The sequence below is a fragment of the Lutjanus erythropterus genome, chromosome 13 (genome assembly GCF_056507025.1).
Source record: "Lutjanus erythropterus isolate fLutEry1 chromosome 13, fLutEry1.hap2, whole genome shotgun sequence".
NCBI lineage: Eukaryota > Metazoa > Chordata > Actinopteri > Lutjaniformes > Lutjanidae > Lutjanus > Lutjanus erythropterus.
In genome coordinates this window covers 17,664,049-17,678,686 of record NC_139329.1, presented here as the reverse complement: position 1 = coordinate 17,678,686, position 14,638 = coordinate 17,664,049, and the positions used below count along the sequence as shown (strand labels likewise).

General features: G+C 38.2%; 1 protein-coding gene across 1 annotated transcript in view; it reads left to right on the top strand.

Annotated features, from left to right (window-relative positions):
• The first annotated feature begins 576 nt into the window (after nucleotides 1-576).
• The window catches only part of LOC146316404 (serine/threonine-protein kinase WNK1-like), a 34,413-nt gene continuing 20,351 nt past the window's right edge, over nucleotides 577-14,638 (top strand). Inside the window, exons 1-2 of the mRNA XM_084734319.1 lie at nucleotides 577-789; nucleotides 2,697-3,958. Of these exons, the coding sequence (XP_084590445.1) occupies nucleotides 3,158-3,958 (801 nt within the window). The 5' untranslated portion in view covers nucleotides 577-789; nucleotides 2,697-3,157. The remainder of the gene's footprint in view (nucleotides 790-2,696; nucleotides 3,959-14,638) is intronic.

The window sequence follows — 14,638 nt, the reverse complement described above, 5'->3', positions numbered from 1 at the left end:
TAAATAAATAAAAAATCGATCCAAGTGTTTTTTTGCAAGTAAATTATTAAAATTCAATTCTATACACTAATAATTTTAGAGAATACAGAAAATATCTAAAGTCTTGGAGGAAGTAACGGTTATATTTTCAGTGGAAAAAGTCATTTGTGAAATTAAAAATTCCCATAATGTAATGAAATCATTATAGTCTTACATTCAAAACATATTGTAACATATTTGATAAACAGTTTTAACATGTGTTGAGAATGACAGCTAACATCTGACCAAGATTTTAGAGTAAAATTACAATACAAAGAGAAGAGTGACTGGTTCAGTTTACGTCTTAAAAAGCATTTGTGAGACGTGAACAACTATTATATCCAAAAAGGATTTAAAAATCGGTGACATTTTAGAGGATCTAGCCTATGCATCATGGCCCACATTTGTGTGGCTTTTGATTGTAAGTATGCATAAATCTACTTTCATACGAACATACATATACACCGAACAAAACTGATATATAAAGGTGCTTATCAGAGATAGATGCATGTTGCGTGTGTTATGGTTATGAGGTCATTCTTCACTGGCGCAGGCGCTTTCGGAAAAACCCGTTTCTTCGTCAATATGTAGCAACTGCGCTGCTTGCTTGTCAGTGAGCCCACAAAACGAAACTTTGATATTCATTAATAGGGTAACTCATCTGCCTGAAACCTAAGGATAATATACGTATATTTTCTTTTGTAAATACGAAGACGGATTCACGCTGTGAAGACAATTTCTACGTCGACCGTTGTGGGATAGGATATTGAGGTAGGTCGCTATCTGCCACCCGTTGCCGCTGTACGTTAGCTAGCTTCGGACGTGAAGAGCTCTGTTGCTAACTGTTAGCAAAACCAGACTCACTAACGACCAACAGCTAGCGTAACGTTATCAAAAAGAAACAAACGCCATACACATGATATACCAGATAATTACGAATAGTTGTGGTGAACCAGCGAGTAAAATATCATCATGAAGTATGGAATAACAACAAATGGATCGCTAATGTTATTAACGCCTCAGATAGCGTTAAATTGAATGGGGACAGTCAGGAGGTGGGTCTAGTTTTTTTAGGCCATCTCCTAGACCCGCCTAGCTAATGTTAGCTTGTTGGGTAGCAGTGGCGCTATTTGTCACTGCCTGGTAGCTTTCCAACCGGCGTCAGACCGGTTGAACCTATCCGCCAGCCGGTGTGTTAGCACGGCTTGCAATGTCTTGGATACGGTAAAGGCGTCAATACAGAATAAACGCCACAGGTAAATGCTGATGGTTACAGACGTGTTAAATGGCAACACTAATCTGCTGTGTGAAATATCTATTACGTTGAGCTGAATTGCTAACAGCGGGACGGATTATATTTAAAAAGACGTGACGTGGTAAATCATTCATCGTTGGTTAACGTTTCACTGGTAAGGATCAGCTAACGCCAGCTAACTAGCTATGTGCTAGCTCTGCTCGTTAGCAAGCTAACAAAGAGCCGTTGCTCCTCCTCGCTTTGTATGCTCGATGTTGCCATTTCAAATTGCTGTGGTGTCACTTGTAAGGCGGTGAAGAAATGGGCACGTAAGGCAAGGTTTACATTAATAGGAATACTTGCTAATTTAATTTGTGCAGTCGTTTATCTTATTTATCGGCATGTTATTGCTGCAAATATTACCCGGGTTAGTTCTGACATTGTAGTTGCTTGCGCTGGTAATGGCTGCAACCCTGGTCGGCTATTAATGACTAATAAGCAATAAGATTGTCATTGCAAGCGTGCGTGTTTACATGACCATAGATGTCACGATGCAAAACTGTTAATGTTAGTTATACTAGTGGCATCGATCTTTTGCATGTGCAGTTGTCAGGTTTATAGCTTTGTGCAGCTTTAACGTTTAGTGTATGGACGAGCTTTCACCATGGACTTGATCGTAGTTACTATGATAACATTCACTGACCTCATAAGGAGCGACATATGTTGGTTCTGTTTAAACTGGAGACTTAGGAATAATCAGCTGTCAACTGTGCTCGATTAATTACTTAAAGTCTTTGCCTAATGAGATACTTTGAGAGGTTATGGTGCCATTCTGAATGGCTGGAATGCATTTGTGATTTGTATCACATTACATATGTCTAATTACTTGCCTATATTATATAAACATAATTAAATACACAAAGCTTACTCAAATCAGTTGAATGGTATATTGATCAGGCACTGCTTAAAAGTACAATTAGAATTGCCTATTAGGACCTGCAGTTAAGCCACTGAATGCAAGCATGTGCCATCACATATCCCTAGGCAAGACAGCAAATTTTATGGGAGGGGACTTAAAAGACAAAATTCTTCCTCATTAATTAAATGTGAATCACAACATGATATATGGTAGTAGACTTTTTTTCAGTAATTCACTGCATTATAACTGAATTGCAAAGTCATGTTAAGAGTTCATGTGTAAGGGACTGTAATAGCCTCTGTTATCAAGGTACCTTGATAATGTCTAAAGCACTTTGGTATGCAGCATTACTGTCTGTCAGCTGTGCTTCTGATGGAACCAATGTGATTAAACTTGATGTATACTGTAAATTCTACTTGTGAACACTTTGGTTGATGTCTTGCAAATCTTGTTGACATTTGACATAATGTTGGTTACCTTTAGAAACATGTCAAGCAGCTTTTGTTTTCTTTTTTTTTCTTGCAGTGAAACTGGATTGGAGCATATTCCAAGTGTCTGGCCATCTTGCCTTTGCCTACAGGTGGAAGTTTGGTGCCTGTTGTAGGCTGTGCATGTTTGTTCCTCACCAGTGAATCCTTATGCTTGATAGAAGCTGCACCCTGTGTCTTACAGGATGGATGTTGTGGACTTAAAGACACTTGTGTGTCAACATCAGCACTCTGTGTTCTGCTGTGGTGTTCAGTCTTTTACCATTTACAAGAGAACACCTCCGATCCTACACCTCCAATCTCTGCACTCTCTATATAAAGGCTGTCTTTAAGCAGTAAAGAAGACAGTTGGAGATAGAAGTTGTAAGACTTTCTATCTTTTTTCTTTTTAAAGCCTAGATCGATATTGCTTATATAAGCTTATATGGCGGACATGGAAGTATCCTTGTTTTAATTTTTCAGTTATAGTTCCCCCTTACTCTTAGTGTGGGTGGTGGGATGTCGGAAAAGCCAGACGACAAAATGGTGAAGTTCCTGGCTCCCCCTCAGAAGAGCGGAAATGGCCCCAGTTCGGGTTCAGATTCGATGGTTAGTGAATGCCGGCCAGCAGAAGTGAGACGCCGGCATCACACCATGGAGCGAGATCGATGTAACCCTGAGCACCGTTTCTTGCGCCGCAGTGTCATCAGCGATTCTAATGCTACAGCATTGGCCCTCCCTTTACCCAGTAAGATCCCTATCCCTGCACCTCAACGAGTCCAGTCACGGGAAGCTGTCCCTCAGCGGCAACAGGCTGCTGCTGTTACTCGTTCGCAGCGGGCTGAACCGAGTTTAGCTAAAAATGAGGAGTCCTCTAAACGTGGAAGAGGAGGAGCAGAAGAAGGAAAAGATGTAGAAATAACCAGTGTGGATGTAGTGCCTTCAGAGCAGGAGCCTGCCAATGTACAGGATATCTGTGATGGGGAGGTGGTGGTGCAAGCCCACTCTGCACCATGCTTAGGAACAGAATTGCCTAGTCAAACAGAACCTGAAAGCGCCGCTGAGGTGAAGGTACATCATGGAGAAGAGGGGGAGGAAGAAGATAAGGAGTCTGCCAAGGCGCGAGCAGAGGCAGAGCAGAGAGAAGCTGAGAAAAAAGTGCAGGATGACAACGAAGAGGCAGAGACCAAAGCCGTGGGAACATCACCGGATGGGCGTTTCCTGAAGTTTGACATAGAAATTGGACGTGGCTCCTTCAAGACTGTCTACAAAGGCTTGGACACAGAGACCACAGTGGAGGTGGCTTGGTGTGAGCTGCAGGTATGATGTTGCAATAACCATTGTTCTTTTTACCTATCTTCTTCCATTGCTGTTTCTATGTGTATCAGTTATTAATGTGATCATTCATGTTCTTTAACTGAGTCACCCTTAGTGCTGCATTCCTCTGCAAGTGGTCATTGTCTCTTTTTGTTTAAGCTATTTGGTTTTATAAGGCTTAAGTATGGTGAAGTGGAGCCAAAGCAGTTTCCTTCTACACAGTTACCTGAGCTCACAGCTGCTGTCATTTCCGCTCTAACAGACATGGCTAGCATTTCCCTCTTGATTGTTTCACATAGCAGAAAAGCATAGCAAAAAAACTTCCCATTTCCCCATTTTGCTTTTTTAGTGCTACGCAGTCCACATTGGTTGGCATGATTGTACTGAGGACTGAATGTCCTAAATAGAGTAAAAAGTGTTTATTTTAATATAAGCCACTGGTCAACTACCAGAAGTTATCAAGGATTGTTTACTTGTATACTAATGTTTTTAACACTATGAGTAAGGGATATTCTTTGGACGCTGTCAGTTACCTTGGACTAGATGCAGGGTTAGACCTCAGAATTCATGTAGTCATGATAACAATGTCCCATATTCAGTTTTCACACTTACGGAGGATTTTATATATCATTCAAAAATAGGGCTGGAACTTACAACTGTTTTCACTATCGTTTAATTTGTTGTTATTTTCTCAATATATCAGTTAGTTATTTGATTCCGAAGACATGATGAAAGATATTCAGTTTACTGTCATGAAGGACTAAAGAAACCAGAAAATATTTATATTTGAAAAACCAAAAATTGAGAATTTGGATATTAAAAAAACCAAAAACCAAAATGATTCATCATTTAGAAAAAAATAGTTGGCAATTAATTTAATAGTCACTTAATAATCAGTTGCTTAATCATTGGAGCTCTATTTAAAAATAAATCATGATGACCATCTTTCTGACATGCATAATTACCTTAACAATATATTTAATGTCATATCTGAGCCACTTTTTGTGAGCAGAAGGTGAGTTTTCTTGTCTAGGTTATTTAACACTTTATGTAACTAATATATTTAAAATGGTGTCAAAGTAGATTAAATGCTATTGTAGTGATGATAATTTAATTTCTAGAGCTAAATGTGCCAACAGTAGTAATAATTGATATATACCTTTTAAAACATAAACTATTTCTTTGAGTCTTAATAAACTTGAGTGAGTTACAGGTTGAGTCAATTTCATTATTATATCTGAATGCAGTTTCTGTATTGAGGAAGCTTTTAGAATCATTTTTTCACTTTTTGGTTTTCTTAAAAATTCTTGTGGGGGTGGGGGGTATTTAAGCTCTGCTGTCTGTCCAGTTAAAGCATCTCCATGGCCCTCAGCAAAATCTGACCTCATTCGCCACATGAATGTTTGCTTTTACTGTCACGCTTTCACTCTGCCATGAGAGGAATAGGCCTCACACGGCAGCTCATACAACCATAGCTACACATGCACTCTGGTTTCAGAACAATGTGAAGATTACAGACACGTGCCCCTCCCCCCTCACACAGACCAAATCAAGCGCATGCTCAGTGCATTCCTGCTCTGAATGCTTGTGTGAATGTAAAATAGGTCACATTCCTGATAGAGGAATCTCCTGTGTGAAGTGAAGCAGGCCAGCCTGCCAAGGCCCACCTTTTTAACTTCCTCACATTATCTCATATTCTTTTTTTCATCAACACTTTTTAAGAAAAATTGCTAAATATAACTATGCCTACTTTTTTCTTTTAGTTAATGTTCCACCATGAGTTAGTATACTTCTAATTATTGTTGTCCAAACTTCGTTCCGCAGTATTTGCAGTCTTCTTTTTTTTTTCTTAGACCTTGAAGCAACTTATTCTCTGCCAGCTGTTTAATAGAACGTTGTGTGAGTATGTACTGTTTTCAGTTTTATTAACTGAAGATTGGGGCTCTAATTGGTATGATATTGGACAGAAAAAGATTCTTGTGGTCTCCTGTGACTTCCTGAGGACCAGTTTGAAAAGGCACACCAAAATCAAAACTAAAATCTACTCCTGTCTTTGTTGGTGTGGTTTGAAAAAAAAAGATGGACAGGGTATAACTGCCTCCCTCATAAAGTTAATCTAAACTTCATGTACAATCTAGCTGGTAATCTGGTATTTTTCAGTTACCACACATATCAGGAGGCCAATCTAATGCAAAGGGGTGATTTATTGAAAATTTTTCAGTTGAATGAGAACAAGCTTTGTTTTATGCACACGGCCTGCTCTGAAATATGAACATGTAACCTGACACTCTCATTCCCCTTCGTTCCTCTGTCAACTCAAGAGTTACAGTGTTAGAAACTGTTGAGCTATACATGAGAAGCTGAAATCCCCTCTCACATGGTTGTTAAAGCTGTCCCATGATCACTCAAGGGTTAGTGTTACATTCTCCATACATCTCGAGGGCATATTTAGTGGAATATTATGGTAAAATAGATCATGTTCTGTATGCTTTTTTAATTTGGTTTCAATTGTTGAGTGTCTTTTCAAGCATTCCTACATTTGGTCTTAAGAGTTTTTGACAGCAAAATAAGTTAATTTTCCACTTTTCTACTTTGGTTGCTTTAAAAATGCTAATATTTTCCATGCTGTTTGAGAAAGGAACAGGTGATCATCCATTTAATTTACTTATTGTTTTGTTTCCTGTTGATGCCAGAATCAGTGATGCAGAAAGTAATCAGCCTTGCCACTTTTGTGTTCACTGGGAATTTGGTGTCAGCTTGAAGCAGCAGCAGAATTCTTGCCTTTATGCAAATGAAACAAGTCTGACAGGTTTGCCCACATAAGAGCTTTTAATCTCCCTTAAACATGGCAAAAATTTGGCAGCCCCACTAGCAGTCCTGTGACATTATACCCAACAAAACCATGAAAAATTATCAACGTTTTGAAAGTGTTCAAAGAAAATAGTTAGTTCTTTTTTTCTTTATGATTTATTCATATTTATTTGTCGATCTTTTTTGACAATGTACAAAAAACAATCTTCAACAAAGATAAGAGATGCTTTTAGACTTGAAATTTAATTTTGCTCTTTAATATCAAAGCACAACCTGAGGATTACTTCAGTTATTTGTTTCTGAGGTATGTTGTCAAGTGTTAGAAAAACTAAAAATTAGAATTTGGTACTGCATATAAGTACTTTAGTAGATTTTGTCCCTCTGGACGATTGTTTGATTGATGAACCAACCAATCCACTTTGCCCTTCCTCAAGCTATGCTGCAATCATGGATTGAAATTTTTGTATGAAGTTTGAATAAATTGGCCCTGGCTAAGTCAGTTTGGACAGCCATCTGTCCGCAATCGTCTAAGAATTTCTAGGCGTCCACCCTTTTTCACCTCACTCATGAACCCACACATTTGTTTCGGATCTCACATTGCAGGCATGTCTGAACAATAAGTAGGTCACCACAGAGAGGAAGTTGAGGGGGAGAAAAAAAAGAATAAATTTAGGAGCCTCCCCTTTCTTGCTCACTCATCCGTCTTCAACCATGTCATCTTCCACTTGCTGCCTCCCTACCTCCTTCCTCTCCAGTACTGGCTGAAGCCAAACATTGAAAGATGAGGAAGAGAGAACCCCAGACATCCTTTAGAAGCTATGGGGAGCTGCCTGTCCAGCTGGCCGATGGCATCCGCTGGGAGTGACACACTATATTCATGTAGTGTAACATAGCGACTTGTCTGTAATTACTCTTCATGATGGCTAGTCTTTACCATAGGATTTTGAATTTTAAAAAGCTTATTCCTATTTTTACATTTAGATGCAACAAATTTTGGAAGAGACGTCATATTTTGTAAAGTTAAATTCCTAACTGCGTTGTCAGCATTCCACAATGAAACCATGGGGTAGTCTTCCTCATGACATACAGTAGTGTACTGTAAGATGTAAGATTGATGGGGTAGTAACAACGCAATGTTAGACCGTTGCTTTTCACTCAGTGTTCTCCCCCAGTCTTTTGTAATTGTGTAAAATAAAGAACTGAGCTGTAGCTCAGCTCTGTCTTTACAGTTCACTCATTTTGGGGCAATATATTCAATATGAATATATGTAGAATATATGCAATATATTCTACAACATTAATACAAAGGTCTGATATTGCAGTAATAATAATGCCTTTTGTCCTTCAAAAGCTGTATTGCTGTAAGTTTAAATGCACAAAGAGCTGTGCAGTTAGTTATAGATAGTCTCATGTCACTTACATCTATAGTTTATTACCCTGAACGAACTTAGTGAGGAGGGGAAAGTCAGTTGGGAAAAAAAAGCAGGGTTGAATGCCATCTTTGTGCATCACTGCACAGAAAATAGACCAGAAAGCAAAACTGACGCCATTAACTGTTAAGCATAGTACTGTATCCTGGTTCCCCCATGACTAACTGTGTGGAAGGTTATGACCTTTCAAACTTTGATGAAATCTCTGACCCAGATTTTGAGACTGTATGTATTTAGATCATCTAGAATATATTGGAAAAATAAGTTGATTTCATGGGTTAACGTGTAAGTGACCACTGACTTGATATAAACCTCTTTCCACACTTATTATTAGACATGTTTGCAGGCAGACAAAGCCATTTCTACTCTACATGGACCACCAGTGTTTGACTAGTGTATCATTTGTGGTAAGAAAATCGGCCACTATAAAACATATTAATTAGAAACGGTGCGATCATACTTTCTCCAATTATTCACCCCCGTTGTAGATGCAGTGTCGTCATTCATCAGAATAAAAATGTGCCTTGCCTGTAGTTACTAAACACGTCTCATACTTGACTTGAGCATTCAACAGTCAGAAGCCATTAGATGCAGATCATAGTGTTGGCGTATTTAGTGCATCACCAGCACTTGTCCGTTGATTGAAATGACTTGGAAGACACTGCTCTTGCTTCTCCTTTCATTTATAGTTTTTCATTACCGAAGCAGTGGCTCAAAATTATAGACTGTGGTAGGAATACATTTGTTTTTTTTCTATTATACATATACATTAAAGGATGTGAATGGTGAGTTCACTATGTCCAATCAGTAAACAAAATAAACACACAAAATGTCAGAAAAGGAAATATTCTTCCACCTACTTCAACTCAACAGAAACAAAAAGTAAAACTCACCACAACAGTCTTGGTTAGTCTTTCCACTGCAACAGCAACCACCAACCCTGTTTTGGTTGAAGTAAATCCTTAACTCAGTGTGTTAGATGTGAAAATATCCTGGCCCTACAGGCTGTTTTTCTTTCATTCATACTTTGGTTCAGTGGGTATGTACTGTGCCGCTGAATTATTGTATGACTTGTTCTTCTGGGGCAGACCATTAAGTTAACATAATGAAATGACCAAAAAAACACATCCAAAAAGAACGCCTCTGAAAAAAAAGGCAGGCGATGGCCTGATTGATTTATTATCTGTCGATTAAGTAGTGTGTATAGGCTTTTTCCAAATAAAAACAGTTGGAAGACCCTTCCTTGTAAAATAAATAAATAAATAAACACTCAAGTCTTCATACAAATCAGCACAGTCACACAGATTGATTATGTTGGTTCTCACTGTGCCTCATTTCATGCTTGTTTATTGTATTTGAAGTTGATAACTGCTTTTTCTCTGCCCTATCGGTTGTAGACAAACAGTCATACTGGCAGATGTGAAATGGCCTGGTTCTGTCATCTTGTCTGTTGCTGACAGATTGACTCACAGTCACAATGGTCTTTGACCTCATTGCCATGTGTCACAGTGTCATTTGGATACCATGCCAAAATTTTTGTCCATACTCCTGAGTCATACTTGACTTAATGCAATAACTAAGTAATATTTAGGGTGGAACTGATCAACTTGGCCTCTTGGCTTTCAGGCCCATTAGCCATTACCCAGATCTCAACCAGTGTTTACTAGAGGGCATCTAGCCCTCAGTGTCAACCTCAGAGTAGACCTCAGAGCATGGACCTGACAGTGACAGCCCTTGGCATGATCACAGGCTTTTTTCACTCAGTCTATTTTTAGAGTTGTTTGGCTATTTATGTTGGCCTTTGCTTAGAAGCAGTATTTTCTGCTCTGCTTTGGTGATACTGTAATGAACTGACATCAGATGAGATTCACATTGGCTGGAAACGCCTCAGGTCATGCAGTTGGTGGAATAGATAGTAGAGTTAGTAATTAGTATTGGGGTTTGGCAACACAGTTCCATGGTTATGCATTACTTCACAGAAAACATCAAACAAAGGTAAAACAAAAATTTAAGCAATTCATTTTGTTTGTTGTAATCAAAACTTACAAATCATTAGTTCTGGACATTGTTAATATTATCACAGTACAACTTTTGCTGAAAGCTGAGAAAGGACTACTTTGCATAGGGCCCGACCAATACTTGATTTTTTGGGGCCAGTAGTTGGTAATAATAAATAAATTACTGATATGGATATATCAGCCAATATTTTCATTTTTGCATTGATCTGTCATGGTTAATACGTGTGTCAAAGCTATGTCATGGAGGCAGGATTTTTTATTTTTTTTAACCATAAACGTAATTAACTAAAATTATATCAACACACTGAAACAATAAACTTTCACCAGTATTTTTAATAATTATAAATAACTACAATAAATCATAATAAGTGAATAAAAAACACAAATAGAGAAAATTGTCCATATAAAACCTGAATTCAGAAAAAGGCTCAGATTTACACAGAATGATGTCTGTAAAGCAAACTTTTATAATGGTGGCTGCTCCGTTTTCAAAAGGTTTTCATATTCACACATATCTGGGAACATTTATGCCGATACTGATATAGCTGTGCCAATATCAGGCCACTAATATCGGTCAGGCTCTATTATTGATCAACTGTCCTGTCATGTGTCATATCCTGTCCTATGCTGTAAGTAGGGCAATAAATTAAAGTTATTGCCCAGCCTGTGTTGTAAACCTTGTTCAGCCAGTTTAGTGAATTAAAGTTTTTGTTTTTACATGAGTCAAATGTCTACATTGTTGAAATCAAGTTATCCCGAACCACAGCTCCTTGTCTGCTGTTGTGGATATGGAGCTCTGACAGAGACACTAACTGCTTTGTATCTAACACTTGTGTGTCTGTGTTTTTTTAATGCTTGGAGGAAATTTCCATTTGATCAGTGTAGACTTCGCAACTCTATAATTTTAACTCTTATAATAACTTGGGCTTTCACTTTAGCAGCCTAACCATGCATTGGCTTGCTGAGGGGTGTGTCACTTAACTGATGCAATGGGAGCATGATTTTAGATAAGTGTTGTGCTGACTCTGCAGAGATGGTCAAAAACAACATGTTGACTAGTCTGTTTTAGAAAACATTACTCTGTGTTTAAAATGCATTTCTGCATCATTGTCACATAACTTTTGTGTTTTATATATTATTTTACACACATATTGTATTTTCATGTGCACCCTTTCCCTTAATTTATCACTTTTAGAGACTCCACAAGGCTAGTTTTAACAGTTGAGAGCTTATATTGCAGAGGCTGTGGTGGCAACACAGCTCTGTAGTGAGCTGACTCATACCCACTCTGCCAGATAGAGCTGCTGTGATTCAACTGCAGCTGCTGTTGGCCAGGCTAGATTTCCTAATTTACAGACAGCCTAGATAGAAGCCTCTCCCTCAAAACGGTATGTAAAATATGATGGAAGTGTCAACTGTAGAAAAATACACTCACGCAATCTGTGAAAGGAGCTAAAAGTTTTTGATGTAAGGTTTTAAAGTGATGCTTTCAGGCCTCATGTTTGGTTTTTACAAATTCTGACCATCTTTGTGACTTTCTTAAGCCAGATGATGTAAATTATGTCTAAGATGGCAGAACTTAAGTGAGTCAGAACAACCTCAGTTGATCCATTGAGCTTTCTATCAGTCAAGAAAATATGCCCAACGTTATTTTTGCCTTTTTTCATTATTGTACAGCTGGTAGTGATGGACTACAGTAAACATGGGGGAGATAGATAGTGAAATGATACACAACAGAGGTTTGTTACCAAATTCAGTTCAAATTCAGGTCACCAAGGCTGCAATCTAAACAAACCAGATGATCAATATTTTTGGCCCACCAAAACAGCAATACTAAATTAAAATCTCAATATCTTGTGATCTATCTTATGGATCAGCAGTTGTCAAATTTGTTCCCAAAATACAAATAGAAGATGTGATATTAAATATAGAGATATACATACACAGTATGTTGCTGTTTGCATTAACTGTCCTTGCTTTTCGTCATCTCATCAACAATTAATTTAGGCATCAGGAATTGTTTTGAACTGCTAGTTGAAAGTTTTTTTTATCTTAATCTTTTATTTATTAAAGATAAATTAATGAAAGAGAAAACATTGAAATGGCAATAGTCGGTCTCTGATAGATAACCTTAGTGGTAATGGTAAAAGTAGTTCTGTTTGTTCCCCCTTCAGTGTTTTGTGAATGTGGATATTTGGCCTCTCTGATCAGGGTTCGTAGATGTACCAGAGACAGCCAGGCACTGTTCCCAGTGACAGTACAGGCCAGAGAACTCTTTCAAGTGACAGTCAACGGGTGTGTGATGTATGTCTTATGATTGCAAGACCGTAAAATTCCCCCAGGGCTTTTACAGGCCCTGGGTACTGCATGCTTTTAAGTGTTAAGAGAGCTGTGTAATTAGTTCATCCTGCTTCTGTGCTGAGTAATTCATGAAAAAATGGTAAGAGGTAAGGTTTTTGACTGAGTAAAATATCTTTCTCTACTTTTCTAGCCATGATGGTATTAGAAAAATAAATAATATTTTGATTATGCGGACAGATATTAACATTGTGATATGATTCACAACTAGTACAAATGTTCATTTTTGCAACACAATTTCCATTTTCACTGAAAACACTATTAAAATCACATTGCTGTGACATTTGTTGGGGTCTGTGCAGGTTTTCCTACATTTGGGGAACAAAATTTGTAGGCCTGGGCATCACTGCAGCACCACAGTACTTCATCATAATGCTCTTTTGTCACACATTTTACCTTTAGCAAAAAATTGCTGCTACTGTGATTTGGATAATGCACTTGACATTTTGCTATTTTGGTAATATTTCAATTAATTGTGCCACCCTGGTGCAAAGCATTTTTTGTCTTCAGTTTTGGAAAAAAAGGTCTTTGGAGACACATTTGACAGAACATATCATACCTCCATTTATGATATCATCTCACCTTTTATGACCAATTGAGCTACTTGGTTACAGTCTAAAGGTATCTTCCTGTGATCTTAATCTGTTTCTTGTCATTATACACTATGCAGCTACACCTACAGCTGCCTATGAAGTAGATAATGTGCTTTCATAAGTCAAAGCGGTGTGTTGGCACGTGCCTTCACAAAATGACACTCCCAGTCCAAAGGCTTTTCTTTGCAGAAGATGAAGGCGATATCAGTTAAGAACGTGAATGTCTTAACTTAAGTGGGAGGTGGGCCTTCTTGGAAAAAATACATTATATATTATATTAGTTATCAAAAGGAGATGTGTGTGATTTGGTTAAAGAGAATTCGGAGATACAGTATTTGGGATTTTTTTAATAGTCATAATATTAATAATAATAATAACAATATTTATAGAGCACTTTTCAAAATTCAAATTACAAAGTGCTTCACAAAGGTAGCAAAATAAAACGGACTGGTTTGAAAGTCAGATAACAGGTAAAACATAAAATAAAATAGTACAGCGCAAAATAGTTCAGTCAAGGAAAGGCACTTGATAAAAGTATTTTTTTAAGAAGAGTCTTAAAGGAGATCACTGACTCTGCTGACCTAATTTAACTGTTTTCCCTTTTTCTCATAGTCAGAAACTAAGTGTCTTTGGTTAGAATCATTTCTCAGTTTGGTTTAGTCTGAAGCAGCAATATTAGACTGTTTTGGCTCAATTGTTTCATGTCTTTGGGGTCAAATAATTTAATCTTGGTCCCATAGACATTTTTCCGAGCTTTGTCTAGGTGGAGGCCCACAGCCTCAGAATTTAAAAATCCCTGTCTTATCTCATACAGGGAATGTAGTTTTTCTAGTAGTCTGGACATTTGTCTTGAATGAGTTGTCAACGTGGCAGTGTGCCTACAGTGGAAATGCTGTCATTGATACAGTAGTTTGGTATTTGTGTGGGTTGGGGTGCTGCACACCCGAGGCTAGAAGCTCTGGGGCTGTGAATGTTTTCATGGATGTTTTGCATGACTGTTGTTCACATGGTACGCAGAAAGAGAAAGGGGAACCGCTCCCCCAGTAGATAAATACTCTGGAAAGTAGGTCACTTGGTCCATGTGCATGGTGGAGCCTCCATTACCCTCCCATCTTCCCTCACCCTCTGTTTTCTGACATTGCTCTCTGTTACAGTGCGCTTTCTTGCTCTTAATTGTTTAGACATGTTTCTCTTTAAATTCTTATTTGCCTTATGTTGCCCCCATACATTGAAAACATTCAACCTCAAGCCTCCAAATTACCTCAAACAAAGGCTGTAGCAGTCTTGATCACGTTTTTCTTCTAGCAATGTCAGTCACTGGAAAGTTTTCTGTCTCTTGCTGACACACACACAAAGGCAAATGCTCACACTCCACTCACAAAAGGGCTGAATTTCCTGGACAGCCTGGCCTGTGGCCAGGTCTCTAGGGGTTTCAAGGGAGGTCTTTGGCTGCAGGGCTTCACTGGGCTTGTC